Below are 23,769 nucleotides of genomic sequence, written 5' to 3' on the forward strand. Positions count from 1 at the left end.
AATGCTACAACATGGATAAAACCTTGAAAATATCATGCTAAGCCAAAGAAGCCAGTCATAAAAGACCACATGTTGAGGCTTCCATTTATACGAAATGTCCAGCATAGGAAAATCTATAAAGACAAAAAGTAGATTCGTGGTGGGAAGGTTGAGGTAACGAGGAGTAACTGCTAACAGGTATGATCTTTCTTTCTGAAGAGATGACAATGTCCTAAAATTGTCCATGGTGATGGTTGCACAACTCTGAACATACTAAAAAAAAAAAACTTTTGATTATACCTCCAAATGAGTTATATAGGTTGTGAATTACATTACAATAAATCTGTTATTTTTAATTGTCTTCTTAAAGTTAATCTGTACTTTTACTTTTCTATCATGATCTCTGCTTTCCCCATTCACTGTATTTTCAAGTAAAAAATTAGATTACAAAATAGTTTCTAGATTCTCATCCAACTTTTCTAAAAAAAAAAATACTGCATAGAATACAAAACCACAATGTATCACATATTTAATGTAAATCTTATGAAGCCTGATTCACTTTTCAAATTTCCTCATGTAAACATATACCACTACTTTTCTAAACAGAAAAATCATATAAATGGATGAAATGATAACAGGCTTATATACTAAGACCCTTCTCTTCACTTTGTCGTCCATTCTTGTTAATGTGCCCTGCCCATAACAAGGTTCTGGGTTTAGTAAGACTGCATAAACACCAGACCATGTAATTTGAAAATAACAACAGTAAAGAACAGACAACTTCTGGATGGATACACGAAAATATTTTATTAAAGGATGTCTGTTAGTACTGAGTAGGAGGGGTTCGAAGAAAGCTGAGTGGGTGAGGGCAGTGGGGAACTTTTATTGGTATTGTAACTTTCTCTGTGTTAGTTTGGGTGGAAAAAATATCTGTATTATTTTTTAATTACAAATAGTTTATCACCTACATCATGATTTCACTTTGGTAATGAATTATTTACAAGAGACAAATAATTGTTTAAAACACATGGTAGAGATGGACTGCCTATCTTGTCACTGCTTTCCAATTTTACTCCATCAGATACCAAATGATCTGTATGACATTGCCTCTTTACTACTCGTTGAAATTTGCATTGTTGTACTACTGGGTCATACATTTTCATTAACGTTTCAAGAATGCTTAAAAAAAAAAACAAAACACCTGAATAGGGGTGCCTGGGTGGCTCAATAGGTTGGGCATCTGATTTCGACTCAGGTCATGATCTCACAGTTCATGGGTTCAAGCCCCACGTCAGGCTCTGTGCTGACAGCTCAGAGCCTGAAGCCTGCTTCGGATTCTGTGCCTCCCTATCTCTCTGCCCCTTCCCTGCTCATGCTCTGTCTCTCCCTCTCTCTCAGAAATTAAAAACATTAAAAAAATTAAAAAAAAAAAAAAAAGACCTGAATCATCTTTAAGTCTCGGTTGCAGAGCTCAATATATATCCATTAGCCCAATCTTGCCATTTTCATTTTTAAATCTTCTATGGTCTCAATAAACGTTCATGTCTGCCTAGTCTTAAGACTTTTACAAATAGAAGTGAGTATCTCCAACAAAGATTATATGTCTGGTGGGTAGGGTGAATGAGTGAAAGAGATGATGGGGATTAGAGAGTACACTTATGAAAAAAAAAAGTTAAATTAAGTTTTTAAAGATTACGGTTCTATTCATTTCTCCTTATAATTCTGCCCATCTCTGCTTTATTTTGAGACTGTATTATTTACGCCAGGTCCAGGTTTATCACATCTCCCAAGATAACTGTTCACTGTATCACTGTACAACGGTCTCTTTGTTTTTTTACTTTCAGTCTTTTTTGCCTGATATTGACATTATTCTATCAGCTCTTTTTCAGTTTGTATTTCTGTATCAGAGTTGATCAGAGAAGTAGAACCACTATAAATGATAAAAATGAAGAGTTATTGGGGTGCCTAGGTGGCTTAGTCAGTTAAGTATTCAACTCTTGATTTTGGGTCAGGTCACGATCTCACAGTTAGCGGGATCAAGCCCCATGTTGGGCTCTGTGCCAATAGCACAAAACTTGCTTCAGATTCTCTCTTTCCCTCTCTCTCTGCCCCTCCCCAGCTTGCACTCTCACTCTCTCAAAATAAATAAACTTAAAAAAAAAAATAAATAAAGAGTTATTAAAGGTGTGAACAGTATTTATGGGAGTTGATTAAGCAGGTTACATAGAATTGTTGCTTCCACATCCAGCGTTAGGAAAGAAATCAGAGAGCAGGCAATAGGGTGGATGAAATGGTGTGAAATGGGGAAGAGCAAGGACAAACCGCCACACTGGTTTCTCATCAACCTTCATGATACAGGTTACCTGCAGTATAAGCTGGCATCCTTCACTGCACAGACAACACATTTGACTCAGAATCTAGAGAAGCTGACAGAGAAGATCCAGTAGGAACTGGAGAGGCTGGAGACCAGAGAGGAGGTTCATAAACTGCAACAGTGCCTGACTCTAACACCAACCTTCTGAGCACCGACACAACTGTTGCTTCATGTCCAACTTATGACTCTTGTACAAGTTTCTCTCACAGCCAGCCTAACCTGGACCCATCCTGGAAAGGGAGTTCTAAGAAATGGAGTTCCAGCTCATTTATGTTGACACAACACAAAGCCACCACAATTTCCATGGATATCTTCTTCCATCTCTTTAATTTTATTCTTTGTACAATTACATTTTAGGCATGTCTTTTGAAAACAGCACATCACTGGATTCTTCTTTCCTCCGACCTAGACTCTATGTTTTAACTATCGTGTTTAATCCATTTACATTTATTGGAGTTTATGACTTTCATAACTTAAAAATGAACTGTCTTTTAAAAATGAAATGAAGGGGCGCCTGGGTGGCGCAGTCGGTTAAGCGTCCGACTTCAGCTCAGGTCACGATCTCACGGTCTGTGAGTTCGAGCCCCGCGTCGGGCTCTGGGCTGATGATGGCCCAGAGCCTGGAGCCTGCTTCCGATTCTGTGTCTCCCTCTCTCTCTGACCCTCCCCCCGTTCATGCTCTGTCTCTCTCTGTCTCAAAAATAAATAAATGTTAAAAAAAAAAAAAATTAAAAAAAAAAAATGAAATGAAGTATTATCTGTATCAAAGATATAGGCACGGTTTGCATTCCTTAAGTATTTTACATGCATAACTTGTTACTTACCACTTCTCCAGCAGAGGCAGCCAACATATGCTTCACGGGCATCAAATATGAAGACGAATCAATATGTAAAAACCATTTCACATATTCATAGGTGATAAAAAAAGCAGCAGCTGAAATTTAAAACAAGCCAGTCTTTCACAAAGTTTAAATATATATTCAAACTGTTAAGAAATAAGTTTCTCAAAAAAATTAAACTCTAATTATTAAATTACAAGGTAACAGATAAAGATAATAATTTAACATGTATTCTTCCTTCCTGCCCCACTCTTGCAGAATCTACTGAACCCATGTTATAAAGCCAATCCCAGACTTATGAAAATGTACAAGACATGATCCCAGCCCTGAGGGAGCCTGACAGCTAACCCAGCATTCACCATTTTGTATCAAGTCACTTGATATTTTTTAGTAAGCTTTCTAGAATGAGATACGAATTTCTGTGATCCAAAATATCTTTACATATAGTAATAAAATAATGAGCTACATTGATTTATAGACAGGTTAAGATTGGAAACATACACATTAAATAAAGCATCTATTTGGTAAGTTTTATTTCTGTTCACTCAAAATAACCATGGCTACCTTTTACTACATCAACTCACCTTTACATCAAGGAAACAATCAACTATTTAATTCCAACTGTAAATCAAAATCTCAAAAAAGCTACCTATCACCAGGAACTAATCTTAGCTATATAAGAGGGCTTTAAAACCTGCCATGTACTGTTAATCAAAAGATGTCTATCGCTTCCATAAAAGATAAGGCCTGAAAGATAAATGAACGACAAATTCATCTTCTGAAGGACATCTGAACACAATCACATTCAAGTCTAAAACGCTCAAAAAAAGAGCTTGATAATGAAAACCAGTTCTCCACAGTTAAAATCAACAGGCTTTTAAACTCTCCTCAGGCTGCTAACAAATAAACACGAGGCCAAATGAGGAGGCACACTGTCCCAATGCAAACAGTTCTATACGATTAACCTAGGTCCCTATTCCCACAGTAGTTCTCAATAAGGCTTTTTCTACTTTAGCACACTACACGTACAGCTAGAATATCTGCAACCGCATTCAGCTGTAAGTTGCACCTGCTGCACATTTCACCCTTCTCCTTTCACCTCCAGGCAAAGGAGAAAGTGCCACAAGTTTCTACGTTTACCTGGTTAACCACCTCAACCTAGTCAGACTGTATCGCTACTTTTGTGATAGACAAAATTCTTTAGAAATGTAAATCCAAAAAAGAAATATAAATCCCACAACTCTCCTGTGTGACACCCAAGAAAGCCCCACTAATTGCAAATGATGTCACAAGGTTCCAAGTGAGGCTATGGACAAGTTACAACAAAGAACAGGGGTTGGGCTAACACCTACAGAGTCTGCTAGCTCTTTAAAAACAAAATCCGGGGCGCCTGGGTGGCTTAGTCGGTTAAGCGTCCGACTTTGGCTCAGGTCATGATCTCTCGGTCGGTGAGTTCGAGCCCCGCATTGGGCTCTGTGCTGACAGCTCAGAGCCTGGAGCCTGTTTCAGATTCTGTGTCTCCCTCTCTCTCTGCTCCTCCCCTGTTCATGCTCTGTCTCTCTCTGTCTCAAAAATAAATAAACGTTAAAAAAAAAAATTAAAAACAAAAACCTATGGTTTTGTGTTCCCTTTTAATTTTTTTTTTTTTTGAAAGAGAGAGAGAGAGAGAGAGAGAAAATGAGAACGAACAAGGGGGAGAGGGGCAGAAGGAGGCTCCAGGCCCAGCACAGAGCCCAACTCAAAGCTCCAATTCATGAACCATGAGATCATGGCCGGAGCCAAAATCAAGAGTTGGATGCTTAACTGACTGAGCCACCCAGGCGTGTCCCCTAAGTTCCCCTCTAAATAAGAGTAAGGATCCTGAAGAGGGGTCTTCTGCCTCTTCTTTCAACCCTCAGTTCTCTTCATCCCTAACTCCTGACCCCTGCAGAATATTACAGTCCTCCCTTATCCACAGGGAATTTCTTCCAAGCCCCCAAGTGTGTGCCCGAAATGATGGATAGTACCAGACCCTATATATATATTTTTCCTGTACATACCTATCTGTGCTAAGGTGTAACCTATTAATTAGGCATGGTAAGCGATGATAAAAATAAACAATAATAATACAATAGACAATACAACAATAATAAAATAGAACTATAACAACACGCTGTAATAAAAGTTATGTGAATGTGGGCTCTCTCTCAAAAATACCTATACTGGGGGCATTTGGGTGGCTCAGTCGGTTGAGTGGCTGACTCTTGATTTTGGCTCAGGTCATGATCTCGCAGTTTGTGGGTCTGAGCCCCACTTTGGGCACTGGGCTCGCGGCATGGAGCCTGCTTGGGATTCTCGCTCTCTGTCCCTCGCCTGCGTGTGCTCCCTCTTAAAATAAATAAACTTAAAAAAAAATACCTATATTGTACTCACCTCTCTTCTTGTGATAATGTAACATGATAAAAATGCCTACACGATGAGATCAAGTAAGATGAATGGCGTACACACTGTGACATAGCTTTACACTACTAATGACCTTCTGATGATGCATCAGGAGGAGGATCATCTACTTCTGGAGTACGGTTCACTACAGGTAAATGAACCACTGAAAGCAAAACCACGGATAAGGAGGACCACTGTATGTTCTCAGAAAAGTCTACAAACACTGACTATTACATTGGTGTATGGTACTCAGATTACAACCTAAACTATAACCTTAACTTAAATAGTACAAGAAAAAAAAAAAAAAAAGATGCCAGATAGAAAACTTCAAGTCACCAAAAACTCCCAGAAGAACAAAAAGGCCATTTCTGAAACGCAGGCACTATCTACCCAGCATCACTCATCCATTGCTGTTCAGGAGATGGTGAAAAAACAAAAAAAGTACGGCAAGAAAAACATTTTCTCACACGTGCAAAAGTTCAAAACCACATGTAGCTAAAGTCCTAGTGGCAAGAATTTAAAATAAGTCCCATGAGCCTAAAACACCATGGACTCCTTGGACTACTGGTAATACTACCAATACTAATTCCTCGGTGCAATATGTATGAGAAAAAAAAACTTTAGAACAACGAATAGTATAAAAACAGACTTTAAGCATCAATGCCAAGGGCACACCTGAGCCCAATGAAATCACATCTCTGGAAGTGAGACACCAGTGTCCATACTTTTTTAATGTCTTCAGGTGATTGGGTGATTGTACTGTGGTCAAATTTAGGAACCACTGTCTCTCTTCCACATATAGAACTGGACTTGGCAGGGAGTGGGTGCTAATGACTTGCTACAGTCAATTACTAAAAGTAGTAAGACAAATAAAATTCAAGGATAACCTCAAAAACAGTTGGCTATTCTAAGGGCTGCTGGGGGAAGAAACCAAAGGACCAAAACAGGAATTTCTCTCTGCACTACCAATCTTTATGTGAATACTGTGCTCCAGATGAACACAGATGGACATTTAAATGCCAGGTTACCAGGAAAGAATTGCTCATGAATTATCCTGAGAAAAAAGAAACCAGACTCTACAGGTTAGGAATCTCCTAGAGCTGAGGTTCTGTAACCGGGGATTGGGGGATGGGGGAGGGTTTTGTTTGCTTGGTTTGCTTGAGTACCACTGAAACCATCAGTAAACAATTAAAATAGTAAGTATACTAACAAGTGGATTAAATAAAACAGATTATATTGATTACAAAATAAGGCCATAAATCACATAATGTGACTCCAAAGCTACAACAAAAGCAAAGACATTTGAAGGGGAGTATCCAGGAGAAGGTTAGTGGGAAATGGCTGCATCATACAAGCGGAATTTAGTTAAGACAGAAAAGGTTTAAGGCCTCTTAGGTTCACCTGCTCCAAAAGAATCTCCAAGGCAGTAGTTATTAAACTCAGCTTCACATTGGAATCACCTAGGAAGCTACTAAACCTCCTGACACCCAGGCAAAACCCAGACCAATTAAATTTACCGGGGTGACATAGGCATCAGTATTTTTTAAAGCTTCCCAAGAGATTCCAATACGCAGGCAAGGTTGAGAACCACTACTCTACGGTATGACAACCAATATTAGAGTAACATTTTCAAGCTTCTAACTGGGGATTTTAACAGGAAAAAACATTTAAAAACCATTGTACTTCTATTACAAGTAGAGTGGAACAGGATCTCACACTAGCGATTCAAAAGCAATGGGTTAATGAATAGAAAACAAATTCAGAAGATAAGCTACAACACATGAGCGATTCTACACAGGGTGACACCACATACCATCCGAAAAATAAATCTCATTATCATTATGTTGGCTTTCTAGCAGGGACAAGAATATCAACATAAATTTTACCATTAGGAAAAGATCCAATAGCAGCAGAGGGAACGCCAGCATATATTCCACGAAAACCACCAGCCTTATTAAATCCTTGTGGACTCTGCAGCCTGGTTTTAATGGTATCCAGAGGGTATAATATCAAGTCAACAGAGACACCTGCTACCCCACCAGCCTTTAAAAAAAAAAAGAGAGAGAGAGAGAAAGGAAAATAAGGTTACAATCAAAGGTTACCCTGACATTTGGGGGGTAGGGATAAGAAAAAGGTAATCTTTAAAGCACATTTTTCATACCTGTTGATCCACAACTTATTTGGTATAGTCAAACAAAAGACCTTCTACCTGAATTTATAAATTTTCCTGGGGAAATAATGATTATTGTGCTATATTCTTAACTTGTAATTTTTCAATATTTTTTTTATTTTTTTTAATTTTTTTTTTTCAACGTTTATTTATTTTTGGGACAGAGAGAGACAGCATGAACGGGGGAGGGGCAGAGAGAGAGGGAGACACAGAATCGGAAACAGGCTCCAGGCTCTGAGCCATCAGCCCAGAGCCTGACGCGGGGCTCGAACTCACTGACCGCGAGATCGTGACCTGGCTGAAGTCGGACGCTTAACCGACTGCGCCACCCAGGCGCCCCTAAATTCATTTTTAATACTTTCACATGGTTCAAAAAGTAAACAAGCAAACAATCTCAGAAAGGTTAAGAGTCCAAAGCCTCCTTCCCTTGTCTAATAACTCAGATACCCACTTCTGCTGTTTGCCTATTGGATCCTTCTGAAGTTACTTTAGGTATATACAAGCAAACATGAATATGTATTTTCCTTTTTTTTGAAAAAGATATATACAATATGCAGTGCACCACACCTTACTTTTATCACTTAATTTATCTTGCTGATCTTTCCATATCAGACCAAATTTATATTTTTGTCTTTTTAATAAATGAGTAGTAAAACCGAAGTAAGACTTTTGGAGGGAGACTGTCATTTTAAAATAGGTAATGGGGAGGTGCCTGGGTGGCTCAGTCGGTTGAGCATTGGACTCTTGATTTAGGCTCAGGATGGGATGGAGCCCTGCATCGGGCTATGCACTAAGCATGGAGAGCCTGCTTTTCTTTTTCTCTCCCTGTCTGCCCCTCTGCCCTGCTCGCTCGCTCTCGCTGTCTAATAAATAAATAGGTAATGGTCCTTGGGAACTAGATCTGTTATTTTAAGATTCATACATCTAAGGATTCCCGTAGTATTCTCTCTCCTTTATATTTAAAAATTCCTTGATAATTTTTTAATTAAGTAAATAAAAGCAGGGCGGGGGAGCTAAATTCCTAGAGAATATTAAAACCAGGTCCTAACTAGTCATCTCCCAAGAGACATCATGTTGCTTTAGAAAGGTGCACTTTAAAAACTAAGTTTTCACCTAATGATTACAGTGGAGTATATGTAGAATTTTTTTTTTTTTTTAAAGGTCAATACACAAAGTCTTAGGGCATCATTTAAAAATGTGAATCAGGGGCATCTGGGTGGCTCAGTTGGTGAAGCGTCCGACTCTTGATTTTGGCTCAGGTCCTGATCCCAGGGTCATGGGGTCGAGCCCCATGTCGAGCTATGCACTGACAGTACAGAGCCTGCTTAGGATTCTCTCTCCTCCCCACTCTCTCTCTGTCCCTGCCCCACTCACACTCTTTGTCTCAAAATAAACATTTTTTTAAAATGTGAATCGAAACCTGTTTCCCATGGGCAGACAGAAGAATTACAAGGAGGAAAAAAAGACTTTCAATACGGTTGCTACATAGTAATTTTTAAAACGAATCATTAACTTTTCTTATCCTCCAGATTTTGAACCACATGGATATATTACCTATCAGAAGGTAGAAATATACTTTTAAAAAAACTATACATTAAAAACTAAGATGCAGAAAAAGAAAAATCAGTATTATTCAAACATAGAGGAAAATTCAAAATGATGAGTTTCTCCATCCTTTGGGTATACGAAATGCTCAGATGGTACAAACCTCAGTACATAAAAAACACTGTCTGCTCTACTTACCACTCACCATAAAACCAATAAAGAGTTCACTGCAAAAATGAAATTACTCTCATGAGAAATCCAGTCATTAACTAGCATAGGTAAATTATTAAAAATTTTAAGAGAAACAGATAAGCTCATTACCATAAACATTAATACTGTACTATATGATCAGCCTAAGAAACATGACTGAATCTCGTAGATCATGAAGGTCTACTCTGCAAATGACCTAAAATGAGGTCACTAAAACATTACAGAGATGTGCCAGAAGAAAACCACAAGAGGCAGTAAAAGAATGACAAAAAGCTGGGCTTTCTTTCTGGAAATAAAGGTGGCCTTTTCTAAGTCATAGGAGTATGTTCATAAGTAATGTAGGCCAGTAAAAAAAGGAGCCAATCTCTTCCAACATTCTTCTCAATTATTTTTAAAGGGTTTTTTAAGATTCAGTACATAAATAAAATATTTTGCATGTTCTTCATTTTCTTAAAACACAAGGAAAATGAAAATCCTGGTGGGAATGTCTGCTCAGACTAGATTCTTTAAAAACATTCTCTACTTCATTCTGATTTTCTCTTTAATCCTAGGAGAGGGTTCGGAGAGATGCTTGCCATCTACTGCTAAGTTTTAATCAGTAAGTTAATTAGTCTTTCAATCTATTTGGCTACTCTGCATGCATTGATTCTCTAATGCTTCTTTCATCAGAATTCTTATCTTCAGAGAATAAAATAACCAGATTCAATCTGTTTAGCTAGTAAAACATGAATCAAAAGTTACTAATTGCTTCTGGAGATTTCAAACTTCTATAAGTCAAATGTCATTTAAATTCATGAGACTGAAAAAAAAAAAACAGCTAACAGAGAATAGAAAAAAAGAATAAAAATACCTATGTATTTAGCCACACAGCAACAGATTTAAAATTTAAATAAAAACTTTAGGGAGTGCTTATAACTTTACATTAATACTGTCTTGTACATAATTATGTACAAAGGGTGCCTGGGTGAATCAGCTGGTTAGGCATCCAACTCTTGGTTTCAGCTCAGGTCATGATCTCACGGTTTCACAAGTTCAAGCCTCCTATCACAAGTTCAAGCCTCTGATAGCACAGAGCCTGTTTGGGATTCTTCCTCTCTACCCCTCCTCCACTCACACCGTCTCTGTCTCTCTCAAAAATAAATAAAACTAAAAAAAAAAAAAAAAAAATTATGTACAAAATGCCCATGCCAATATCAGTTGAATATAAAGAACTCTATTAAATTCTTTCATTCTTTAGTCAGAGAAATTGTTTTATTTATGATCATTTATCAAAAAGGTTATCAGGCAAACGACTAGTTTCAAGATCTGTGGTAGCTGACACTGAAAACTTCAAGTTAAGAACTAGACAAAATTCGGGGCACCTGTGTGGCTCACTCATGATGTCACAGTTCATGGCATCAAGCCCTGTGTCGGGCTTTGTGCTGACAGAGCAGAGCCTGCTTGGGATTCTCTCTGCCCCTCCCCTGCTTACGCTCATGTGTGCACACTCTCTATCAAATAAATAAAAACACTGAAAGAAAAAAGAACCTGACAAAATCCAAATATACACAACATAACCCATGTAACCAGTAAGCCTCACTACAACACACCAATGTATTGAGAACTTAACATAAAATAGGCCTCTAACTTAATAAAGTGTGACAGGCTGTAGAGAAGAAGTATCTAATGAGCGCTTGGAAATTACACTGAGAGTTGAAAAAAATTCAAGATCACGTGCTATAAAACCTTTATTTCTCAAACGGAGGCCGGCACAATACCAGAAAAATGTCACTGCTGCTCAACTACGGGACAAAACCAAACCGCCTGTCTAATTTAACTAAGCAGAATCGTCACTGGCCGCAGGACTATACCACAGCTAGGAGGAACCAGTCACACCATGTACATGGCTCTCCTAGAGAACACCCCTCCTCGGGTTTCTCCACAACAAAGGAGCCACTGCCGACTTCACCCTCCTGGGATACGAGTTCTCTTCCCCACCACCACTCCTCCTCCCTGCTGAGCTCCTGGACTGTCTACACTCATGGCAGCAGCATCTCTATGAAATGCAAATTTCAATCTCATCTTGCCACTCTCCAGCCTGTAAGTCTCCCAACCTTTCCAAGAGCCCTTAGGATGAAGAACGAAATCACCGCACAGCCTACAACTCTGGAAGTTCTGGTCCCCAACTCCCCCTTGGCTCTACCACCACTGCCCACTGCTGCCCATTGCTTGGCACCTTCCCGCCCCCTTGCTCTCTCTTTTCCTCCATGTCATCTGATTCTCTTTGCCTCCATGTCACCTGACCCTCCTCATGTCTAGGACTGTGTACACGTGCTCCCCAATCTCCCAGTCTAGGTTTAGACCCTCTTGTTTGCACATGCTGATCACAGTTTTAGTTCTATAGTTGAGCATCTGACCTTTGATGTGATGTCTGTTGATCCCACCAGACTGTAAGGTTCAGACCTGTTCCATTTACCAATAAGTTCCCAGCACCAGCACATGAGGCACTCAATAACCATCTGAAGAATGAATGAATCAATGGCCCTAATAAAAAGTTACTACCCATATGTTAGAAGGTACTACAAATCAACCTTAAAAAGGTACATTGAATTAAAAACAAACTACAAAAAAATAAATAAAAATAAAAACAAACTACAAAACAAAGGACCATGCAATATCCAAAAGAAAAATATAAACAGCCAACCAAATTATGAATGTGTGCTTCCCTATCATTAATGATCAAATAAAACAAATCAAAACAATTTCCCCATAAATTAAAAAGGTTAAAAATATGAAGAATGATTATGGGCACTATTAGGGGAAACAAATTATTATAATCTTGTGAAGTACAATTTGGCAAAATGAAAATTTTCATTTATAAAGCCCTTGACCTGTGATTTTATTTCCAAACATTTCTTCCACAGAAATAAGTGCATAAATATACAAGACGGTTTACTACAGCAATTATTTATAACAGTAAAAAACTTGCAGTAGTCTAAAGGTCCATCCTTGGGATCTTGTTAAATAAATTCTATCTGAGTAACAGAATGCTACACAGCCTTTAAAAGAAAGAAGTCAGGGGCGCCTGGGTGGCGCAGTCGGTTGAGCGTCCGACTTCAGCCAGGTCACGATCTCGCGGTCCGGGAGTTCGAGCCCCGCGTCGGGCTCTGGGCTGATGGCTCGGAGCCTGGAGCCTGTTTCCGATTCTGTGTCTCCCTCTCTCTCTGCCCCTCCCCCGTTCATGCTCTGTCTCTCTCTGTCCCAAAAATAAATAAACGTTGAAAAAAAAAAATTTAAAAGAAAGAAGTCAATCTGAACTCACTGGCACAGAAATATGTTATATTCATTAATTAAATAAGCCATAGAAGCATATATGCCATATAATCCCACCTTACAAAGAAATGTGTATGGATCTATACATATGCCTAACTTGAACTTTGGAAGCATACACACTGAATTCCTCCAAGTTATTACCTCTGTCGCAAGAGACTGGGAATGAGTAGTATTTTTACCATCTTGCTAATTTTTGTATTGTTCCAGTTTTATAATGAGCATTATAAACTTATAAAAGTAAAGATTTCAAATAATACTGCTCCACCAAAAAAAAAAATCCTAATTCACTGATTGCATGTGGTATTGAGTTGGCACTTAGAGGTAACTAAGAACCCTTACCCATGTTCATACCTACCCAGCTTCATTTTGCATACTCTTATGGTCGGTGAGTCTCAGGAACCTGTTTCCCGAACATGACCTACAACTTCTCACTTCTGCCCTCCTGCTTTAGTTTTCAGTGTGGAATGTCCTCTCTTTGCCCTCTGTCTCCCCTTTACAGAAGGCTACCTACTCCCCTGCCACCATACATACATACACACACACACACACACACATCTGCCAAAATCCTATCCACTGTTAAGGCTGTGACCAAATGCCATGAGCTTCCTAAAGTCCTTCCCAAGCTCCCGGTGAGAATTAAATGCTACTTCCTTGACTCCCCAACATAACCCCATTTAGATTTCCCTTTCAGTACTAAGTAATCATTACATCTGACCTGACATTATGATCCTTCAGAACAGAAGCCAGGTCAGTCACCTTTGCTCTCCTAAGTATCTAACCCGGAGCCTCATATGTAGCAGGGCTTCAGCACTAGTTTGCTGGTCTGAATCAAATGGATATGGGAGATGATGAGAAAACACTTTATAAAAAGATTAAATGTTCAGAATAAAAAGAGTAAGTCACTCTTTGTCCCAATTGTGGTTTGCCAGAGCACTTGTGATAGCTGAAAGCCAGTGCCATCTGTCTGCTACTATACTTCTTAGCATTCCATTTAAACAGATAGCTTTGTGATCTATTTAGGGTGACTTCTCCAGAAATTCTGCTGATCATCACTTCCCAAAGGAAAAGGCCACGTAGGTTGTTTTGTTTAGTGAGGCTATTCTCAAGAACACAGTAATGTTTTGAGTACCCTTCGATTTCTCCAGAAATTCTTTCAGATTAACTATCGCCTAAGAACAGAGCTTTGACATCAGACAGACAGACCTGGCTTCAATCTCAACTGGGTCTCCTTAGGAAAGCTATTTAACCCTCTCTAAGCTTCTATTTCTTCATACATGAAATGGGGAAAATAATAGTACCTTACTTCACAGAGTTTTTCAAAATTGAGATTATATTTTTTAACAGTTTATTGTCAAGTTAGCTAACGTCTGCACAGTGTAGTCTTGGCTTCGGGGTAGATTCCCGTGATTCATCATTTACATACAACAGCCAGTGCTCATCCCAACAAGTGCCCTCCTCAATGCCCATCACTCATTTTCCCCGCACCCCCATCAACCCCATTGGTTCTCTCATTTTTTCTCAGTATTTGAGTCTCTTATGCTTTCCCTCCCTCTGTTTTTATCTTTCCTTCCCTTTCCCTATGGTCTTCTGCTAAGTTTCTCAAATTCCACATGAGTGAAAATATATCTATGTCTTTTTCTGACTCACTTATTTCACTTAGCATAATACTCTCCAGTTCCATCCACATTGTTGTACATGGCAAGATTTCATTGTTTTTTCATTGCCAAGTAGTATTTCATTGTATATACAGACATCTTCTTTATCCATTCATTAGGTGATGGACATTTGGTCTCTCTCCATAGTTTGGCTATTGTCAATAGTGCTGCTATAAACATTGGGGTACATGCGCCCCTACAAATCGGCACTCCTGTTTCCTTGGGATAAATTCCTAGTTGTTCTATTGCTGGGTCATAGGGTAATTCTATTTTTAATTTCTGAGAAATGTCCACATTGTTTTCCAGAGCGGCTGCACCAGTGTGCATTCCCACCAACAGTGCAAGAGTGTTCCCCTTTCTCCACATCATCTCCAATAGAAGTTGTTTCCTGAGTTGCTAATTTTAGCCACTCTGACCACTGTGAAGTGATATCTCAACATGGTTTTGATTTGTATTTCCCTGATGATGAGCAATGTGGAGCATTTTTTCATCTGTCTGTTAGCCATCTGGATGTCTTCTTTGGGAAAGTGTCTATTCATGTCTTCTGCCCATTTCTTCACTGGATTATTTGTTTCTCGGGTGTTGAGTTTGGTAAGTTCTTCACAGATTTTGGATACTAACCCTATATCTGACATGTCATTTGCAAATATCTTGTCCCATTCCGTTGGTTACCTTTTAGTTTTACCGAGTGCTCCCTTTCCTGTGCAGAAGCTTTTTATCTTAATGAGGTCCCAATAGTTCATTTTTGCTTTTATTTTCCTTGCCTTCAGAGACATGTCAAGTTAAGAAGTCACTGCAGCCGAGGGAAAGGGAGATTAAATGAGAATTAAATACAATTACGTGAGCCTGTTACACGCTTGTATAGAATAAAAAGCTGGAAACGCCAGTAAAAAACTGCAAAATGCCAGCCTTTATCACTTATCAGTAAATAAAAATTATTATTTTTAGTATGTTACTATAAATATCCTTCAAAGTTTCCTGGATGCAGTATTTCTGACATGACTATTAAAGGCCATGAAAAGACTTAGGTGATAAAGATTGAAGATTACATTCATATATTAAATTTAATAAATGCATATATAAAATACATAAATTCAAGTCTTTTATTAGTAATAATGAATTTAAATTTCTCCTCAAATTCTGCCTCCTGGACAAGAATCACCTATGGACACACTCCACACAAAGCCAAATCATGTGATGCATGGCAGGAACAATTCAGCATCAACTAAAAAACTTGAGAAATACATACGTTCAAATTCCTTTATAACCGTTAGATTTGAATTTATGGGTTAATTTTTTAGAAGCAGAATACAAAGGGCCCCTGGGTGGCTCAGTTAAGGGTCCAACTCTCATTTTTTGGCTCAGGTCATGATCTCACGGTTAGTGAGTTCGAGCCCACATCAGGCTCCATGTTGGCAATAGGGAACCTGCTTAGATTCTCTCTCCCTCTCTCTCTGCCCCTTCCCTGCTCACTCGCTCTCTCTCTCAAAATAAATAAACTTAAAAAAAAATACAAAACTGTAACTATAAGACTTGCTGTGAAAAATGTGCACAGGCACATGTTAAAGTGCTCAGTAAATGGCTACTTTTCATCACATTTGCTACTGCATGGCTAATTTTTGTTTCATTTTCTTTTTAACATCTGTCTCCTACTGGACTATAAAGCACGAGGGCAGGGGCCTTACGTTTGAAGCACTCTTATCCACTACCAGAGCAAAGGCTAACATATATGTCTCGTTGAACAGGTAAAAGATGCCTGATTTGTGGAGGTGAAAAAGGCCTGGGTGCAGTTTTTTCCTTTTCTCTATTTGACATTTCATTAGTGCTACTCAAATTCTGTATCATATAAATTTTCACTACTAAATTTTTATTTCAACAGGTAGCATTTCTTTCAGCAGTGGTAACAAAACATCACATTAACAAGTCTTTTGCAATTATCAAATACTAAAACATTCCTCCAACCCCCTCTTATGCCTAAAGAAAAATGAGAAAGGAAAAGCGGTCCCATCTCCCAGTACGTGAGACACAGAAAAAAGGCGTCCACCAACACTGGTTCTCAACTGTGGTCCTAGATGACCAAGGGTCTCTGAGGGGACCTTGCAGGCTCCAGTGACTGATCAAAATTCAGAATACACTTGTGTCCAGGGTATAGCTCAACATCAAAACAAGCAAAAACGATCTGCTCACTTTGACTTAAAATGCCAAAAGAGAAAAAGTCACACGAAGCAACCTAGAGAATGTGGAAGCATCATTCCCAACTCCTTATAGATCTGGAGATAATATTTCATCATAAGATACTAACATCCCTTTACACCAGATTGAAAATTAGGAGGCAACCTTCAAGGAAAGAAAAATACATGGCAAAGAACATGGAAAACTTCCCTTCAAAGTATGTCCAGTACTTCATCCTCTCTTTTCACTCTGTTTGCTCACCCACCGAAGAAGCCATAGCAACACAACCCCTGTCATTCCCCTCAAGTCACATTCTGCCAGTGGTTCTCAGCCAAAGGTCAGGTCCAGGGAGAAGACACCAGTATCATGAAAGAACTTTTTCAGAACCACCTAAGAAAACAATTTAAAAATAAAAGAACAGTCAAGGAAACAGCCTATGCCTTACACAGGAAGAGGAGGCATGAATTCCAAGTACAAGTAACACAAGACATCCAACACCATGGTTCATATTACAGTAAACAGAGTGACATTTTCCAAAAGTAGAAAATCAATAGAGGGAGCTGGCCAACAAAGATCAAACTGCAGCAAATAACTGAAAAGTGGGAACACTGAAATCTAGATATGCAGAGAGGCAATTAGCAAAGGCCAACTTATCAACCTAAGTGAGGAAAGCGGCTATCACCAAAAGGATGAAGTGTCCCAGAGGAAAGGACGCCAGCAAAAGTCTTCCCATCAAAGAATTCTGACATTCTTTCTAACATGGAAAGCACAGGATAAAATGTTGGAAGTGGACCCGAAGCTGTGTGACACTTTGCCGAGGCATAACAAAGATGCTAGTTCTATGTAAGTTATGTGACTAGAAGATAAGCACTGTTTGGGGCACCTACGGGGCTCAGTCCATTAAGTCTCCAACTTCCACCTAGGTGACAATCTCGCCGTTCCCAGTTGGAGCCCCGTATCTGGCTCTGTCTGTGCTGACAGCCCAGAGCCTGGAGCCTGCTTCAGATTCTGTGTCTCCTCCCCCCACTCACACTCTGTCTCTCTCAAAGATAAATAAATGCTAAAAAAAATTTAAAAGAAAGAAGATAAGCACTGTTCAAATTCCTTCTGACACACTTTCACAAAGAAACTCTGTGTCTCTCATGTTGTAAATTACAGTTAAATATCAGCCTTACTATTTTTTTCATTTCCTTACACATTTACATCAACAGCAAGAGTCTGTCATTTAACAGTGACAAGAGTTTTTAGAGGTCATTAAATAATCATACCTTTTCTCATCAGTTCTCAAGGCTACTTTGATAACCCAGGCAACCACCCAAAGGACTGCCTTTACTTCACACTGCACAGTGCCCACACTTGCCAAGCTTCTTTTCCCTGAACCGAGGACTGGTTCACAGTAATGACAGCAGGATGTTTTGGGTGTCTCATTCAAGTAACAAGCCAGATGAATTCATGAACTACAAGGACCGTGAAATCGTTAAGTACTGAAGGGGAGAGAAGAGGCAGGCAGGAAAAGAGACGTAATACAGGGTGCGGTATTTATTTAAAAAAAAAAAAAAAGTACTTTTTGTATCTTAAAAAAAACCTAGAGAAAAAGTAATGCTATTATCAAAATTATTTTGTATTATCTTGGGAAATTTCAATAGTCCTTTTTTCATGAACAGATCATATTTTTATAGTTTTAATCAGGCATGAGCAGATATATCTACGTGCAGTCTTGTATTTTTTTCTTTTACAAGTATTTTCCATGTTATAGCACACACTCTTCACCAGCACTGTTGTTAATGGCCCATGAATCGCTCATGAAATGCATCTATTACCGTTTACCTAACCACTTCTCTCTTGTGTCACGTTTAAGTGGCTTTCTATTTCTTCACTGAATTAAAATGTTATGAACATCTTTAGGTTGCTAATACTTGGTTCCAACTGCTTTCCTAAAAGTATGAATCGGTCACTGTGCTCTGAGGTTTTTTTCCTTCTCAACAGCCTACTCTGCTCCAAATGAACACTAACATCCCAGGGGCTCTTCCCTTCCACTCTACGACCCTTCAATCCTCCTCGTGAAGCTTTAGGAAGCAAGTATTTAAATGACTGCTACATGTCAGGCTCTGTACTGCGTAGCTAACATTCTCTCATTCAATACTTAGAACCTGAGCTTCAAGACCGGCAATCATTTACACCTATCTCTCATTCATTCTTTCAGTAAGTAAGACTGAGTACCTACAAAATGCCAGGCCCTGGCAGCACAGCGACAAGCAAAACACAACTCCCCCAGGAGCACCTAGCCTACCTCAAAGATACTCCCAACCTGAGCAGGGGTGGGGGGGTGGGGGGAGGCCATTCCACTGCTGAACTACTTTGATAATAGAACTTTCTAATGACTTCCATTATGCTTCAAATGAAATCCAAAGTCCTGGGGCACCTGGGTGGCTCAGACAGTTAAGCATCTGACTCTTGATTTGAGCTCATGGTTCCAGAGTTTGAGCACCACAGTGGACTCCCAGCCCATGACTCAGAGCCAGCATGGGATCCTCTCTCTCCCTCTCTTTCTGCCTCTCTCATGCTCGTGCTCTTTCTCTCAAAATAAATAAACATTTAAAAAAAGAAGAGAAAAATCCAAATTCCTTTCCATGGCCCACAAAGACTCACCTCTGATACACGACCCCCTGCCACACTACCCTTACCCACTAGGCCTTAGCCACCACTTTACCATCCTCAATTCCTTCCACCTGAGGGTTTTCGTTCACACTGCTCCCTTTCAATTTTCTCCTCTGCTCCTGGAAGTGTCTTTCCCTTTCCTACCTTTCATGTCTTAGCTTGATGTTACCTCCTCGGGGGCTTTCTTGGTCATTCCAAGAATCTCAAGAAGGTTCTCCAATATTGTTCTATCTCCAGCCCACCTCAGTTCATTTTTTAAACGGTACTTATGAGTTTGGTTGGTTCACCACCATACCTCCAAGGGCTAGTGTCCAGAGTGCCTGGTGGACAGAACACATGGCCGATAAACTGTGTGTGCTTAATAAAATCATTCCTCTTTAGCTGGAATGAAATCTAACCTCCTCGAAACTTCTACTTATTGATCCTAATTATGCCTTCTGTAACTGCGGTGAAAAAAAAAGTATCTTTTGGCCTTTGTATCCTATTTTAATAAATTTCAAAACTACCATTCATTTGTTAACTCTGGCACTCACCTGTTTTTAGCAATGGCTAGCTACTGCTGCTGACTTCAGGGAGAGTATCAAGGAGTGTTTGTGAGCATGAAATCCCATGTTACGCTGCCTGGTTGGAATCTGAGCTCTGACACTTACACACATGAAACAGATATCACTTGTGTGACTCTGGAGAAGTTACCTAACCTCTCTGTACCTCAGTTCCTCATTTGGAAAACTAAGATGAGACTTAACTGATTGTCATGGGAATGCAACCTGGTGCAGGCACTCTGGAAAACAGTATGGAGGTTCCTCAAAAAGCTAAACATAGAACTACCCTACAACCCAGCAATGGCACTACTAGGTATTATCCAAGGGATACAGGTGTGCTGTTTAGAAGGGACACGTGCACCCCAATGTTTATAGCAGTGTTACCAACAATAGCCAAAGTATGGAAAGAGCCCACATGTCCATCAATGGATGAATGGATAAAGAAGATGTGGTATATAGACAATGGAGTATTACTTGGCAATCAAAAAGAATGAAACCTTGCCATTTGCAACTAAGTGGATGCGACTGGAGAGTATTATGCTAACTGAAATTAGTCACTCAGAGAAAGACAAATATCATATGACTTCACTCATATGAGGACTTTAAGAGACAAAACAGATGAACATAAGGGAAGGGAAACAAAAATAATATAAAAACAGGGAGGGGGACAAAACATAAGAGACTCATAAATATGGAGAACAAACTGAGGGTTACTGGAGGGGGTGTGGGAGGGGGATGGGCTAAATGGGTAAGGGGCACTAAGGAATCTACTCCTGAAATCATTGTTGCACTATATGCTAATTTGGGTGTAAATTTTAAAAAATAAAATTAAAAATAATTTTTAAAAATAAAAATAAATAAATAAAAAAGACTTAACTGATTGTCAGAACTTGAAAAATCAATGTATGTAAAGAGCTTACCCCAGTTCCCAGCAAAGGAATCTTAATTGTCAAAGCTACTACTTTTATCTCACTAGAGTGGAAAACTTCAAAATGGTGTATTTCTTTGTATCCTTAAAACCTAGTTTACACAAGTCTCAATAGACTTAGATTTAAAACATGATCCCACAAGTGAGGCTAAGGCACTCCCTTGCACATCCTCCGTAACACTATGAAACCAGCCCTCAGATCATTGCCGTTTTTCCTAACAGTCATTTTACTATTCTGTCTCCACCACCTGACCCACGTGAGGTCTGTCTTGTTCACCATATTATCCCTAACACCTGCAACAACAAACAATAATTAAATGAAATTCTACTGAGCCTCCATTACCCCAGTGGAAGCTTTTTCAAAGGTTGTGTTTTGTGTTTGTTTTTTGTTTTTTACTGTTTCTTCCTACTCTTCCACAATGAAAACACACACAAGCAGCCAATCTGTCTTGTTCACTGCTGTATCCGGTATCCCTACTGGACCTGCCGTAACAGAGACTTCAAAATATTACAGACGTTTTGGTTCTTGGGTTGTTTTTGATGTTCAAACCTGTTAATTCTGGTAGGTTTCTACACACTACTATCTTATTGGCTCCGTAATTATTTACACTTATCAATATACCCAAAGCCTACAAGAACACTTTAAATAAACAGATTAATTACATATTGAATGAACAGGTCATTTTATGAGAGTGAAAACAAATACAGGTAAATAAAAAACATAGTCCTGGACAGGAAGAATCTGAGCGATGCAAGCGTTTTTGTTTCGTTGTGGGTATTTTTTTTTTGGCGGGGGGGGGGGGGGGGCGAATTGTTGTTACATATACTTAATTCCCAAGTTCTCCAGAATGTGGTCACACTATATAATTTCAACTTCTTTTTTCTTTCCATTTTGAGGAAAACTGTCAAGCACCCCACCCCCGTGTCCTTCTGTTTTCCAGGTAGGAAAGGCACAGCCTTGACACGAGGCCCGGCGGTGGCCCAGGAAACCGGCGTTCCCTCCGGGACCTGCCAGATGACCACTGACCTGAAGACGGGTCAACGCGCGAAACCGGAAGTGCCAGGGGACAAAAACTACTACGGGCTCCACTGCGCGACTCTGGCACCCCGAGCGCCCCACCCTACCGTCCAGCACTCACCACCAGCGAAGCCATGAACCCAGGCCGCTCCATGGCCCCGCAGACACCGCAAAGGCTATACTTCGAGACTGAGCAGAAGCGGATCGCGACCCCATTCACTGGGTGCCGCCATCTTGGGGGCGGACTTGCAGCGCCGGCACTTCCGCGGCCACGTGAGATTGAGCCAAAACAACTACACGTGCAACCGAGAAAGCTGGGCCAGAAGGTGCGCCTGGAGGGAGGGGAGGGGTCTGGGGAGGCATGCGGTCTAGCCAAGTCTCGCGACTCTTCTCTGCTTCCGTTTCCTGCAGCAGCCTTGTGATTCGGCTAGATGAAGAAACTCTCGCGAGCAAATGAAGCTGGGCGGGATCCTGGAACTGAGAGTCGCCGGGTGAAGGCTGGGGAAAGCTAGAGTTAGCCCCAAAGAGGCGCGGCTTGGTGGAAGGCGGGGCAATGAAGGGGCGGGACTAGCTTAAGGGACGAGGCTTTTAGTTTCCAGTTCTTTTTAATTTTTCTCTTAGCTCAGTTTGAACCAATTTTGTCTGAATTTGTATAAAACAGACTCAATTTCAGACGATTATTAAAGATATAGAAAAAGGCTTTAAAAGGTTCCTTACTCCAGGTAAAAATTAGCATCCTCCACCTCTTACAGTTACTGCATCTAATAGTATTTACTTTTTAAATTATCTATTTGCAGAATTGCTCATTCTGTTCGCTGTGGTACGAGTGCGCACATCCAGAAGTCCCAACCAAAAGCTACAGGGAACATAACAGAGCCAGGCTTGAAATTTTTCTTAGTGCGCATCTCCCCTCAAAACCTTTGCAGTAGCCTTAGCAGGCTCCTCGTCTGCCTTTCTTTAATCGATGTTCATACCATTCTTTATTCTCATCTAGATGTGTGATCTAGAAATAATTAGCCAGCATACCTTTAAGTTTCAAATTCCAAGCTTTGCCTACTAGGTTTGCGCATAACTTCTCCAAGATGGAGTTTCCTCCCTTGTGAACTTGGGATACTGAGAGTAACTTCTTTTGGTACTATTACAGATTCAGTGAGGTAACGCATGCACGTTTTCAACTTAGTTCTTGGTGCACGGGAAGTATTCTCTAACGATGATGGTTACATCACTTTCCTTATTTAAATTACTCTCTTTTGCTGCGCATGTGAAATAGTCCAGCTCCTTATCATGGTACTCACCTCCCAGATGGTGTCTTCTGTCACTCTTCCCACTGGCTAGACTACTCACAGACTATACACTTTCAAGCTCTCCCATCTTACCCATGTTGTTGCCTCTACCAATACCTTTCCCTATGCTGCCTGCAGAACATTGGTCCTCTCCTGTTTGCCACATGTCACAGTCCATAGGCCATCTCAAAATATGCTGGCTCACTTCCCTCCCCCAACCCACCCGCCCCCCCCAACCCACCCGCCCCCCCCCGTCCTCACCCCCCCCCGTCCTTACCCCCCCCCCCGTCCTCACCCCCTCCCCCCGTCCTCACCCCCCCTCCTCACCCCCCACCCCCGTCCCTACCCCCCCCATCCCCACCCCGGGGCCAGCAGGAGGACCTCTTACGCTGTTGTTTATCTCTTTTAAGGGCTTATACTATGAGGTCAGCCCTACCCACCCCTGCCCTCCATAAGCTCTCTTTTGATTAATTCAAATGATTAGGGACCTTAATTACATATGCAAAATCTTTTTTTGCAACATAATCACGGAAGTTATATTTCATCACGCTAGCAGGTTCTAATCACACTCAAGGGATGTGATTGTACAAAACGTATGAATTAACAGGGCAGGAATGTTTAGAACCATCTTAGAATTATGCCAACCACATTTACCCATAAGCC

General features: G+C 40.2%; 1 protein-coding gene across 8 annotated transcripts in view; it reads right to left on the bottom strand.

Moving 5' to 3' along the window:
• The window catches only part of SLC25A26 (solute carrier family 25 member 26), a 140,434-nt gene extending 118,141 nt beyond the window's left edge, over positions 1-22,293 (bottom strand). For 2 of the 8 annotated variants that reach the window (XR_015248301.1, XM_086697631.1), the window contains exons 1-3: positions 21,945-22,286; positions 7,500-7,656; positions 3,178-3,287 (exon numbers count right to left, since the gene is read on the bottom strand). Coding sequence is in view for 7 of the 8 variants with exons in the window: in XM_086697631.1 (XP_086553757.1) it covers positions 3,178-3,287; positions 7,500-7,656; positions 21,945-21,977 (300 nt within the window). In the remaining variant the exon portion in view is untranslated. Of the gene's footprint in view, positions 1-3,177; positions 3,288-5,604; positions 5,777-7,499; positions 7,657-14,497; positions 15,336-21,944 lie in introns of those variants that run through there. The other 6 variants (XM_086697637.1, XM_086697632.1, XM_086697634.1 and 3 more) reach the window with 6 other exon arrangements.
• Between the last annotated feature and the right edge of the window lie 1,476 nt (positions 22,294-23,769).

The sequence above is a fragment of the Puma concolor genome, chromosome A2 (assembly GCF_028749965.1).
Source record: "Puma concolor isolate L17-30 chromosome A2, mPumCon1.1.hap2, whole genome shotgun sequence".
NCBI lineage: Eukaryota > Metazoa > Chordata > Mammalia > Carnivora > Felidae > Puma > Puma concolor.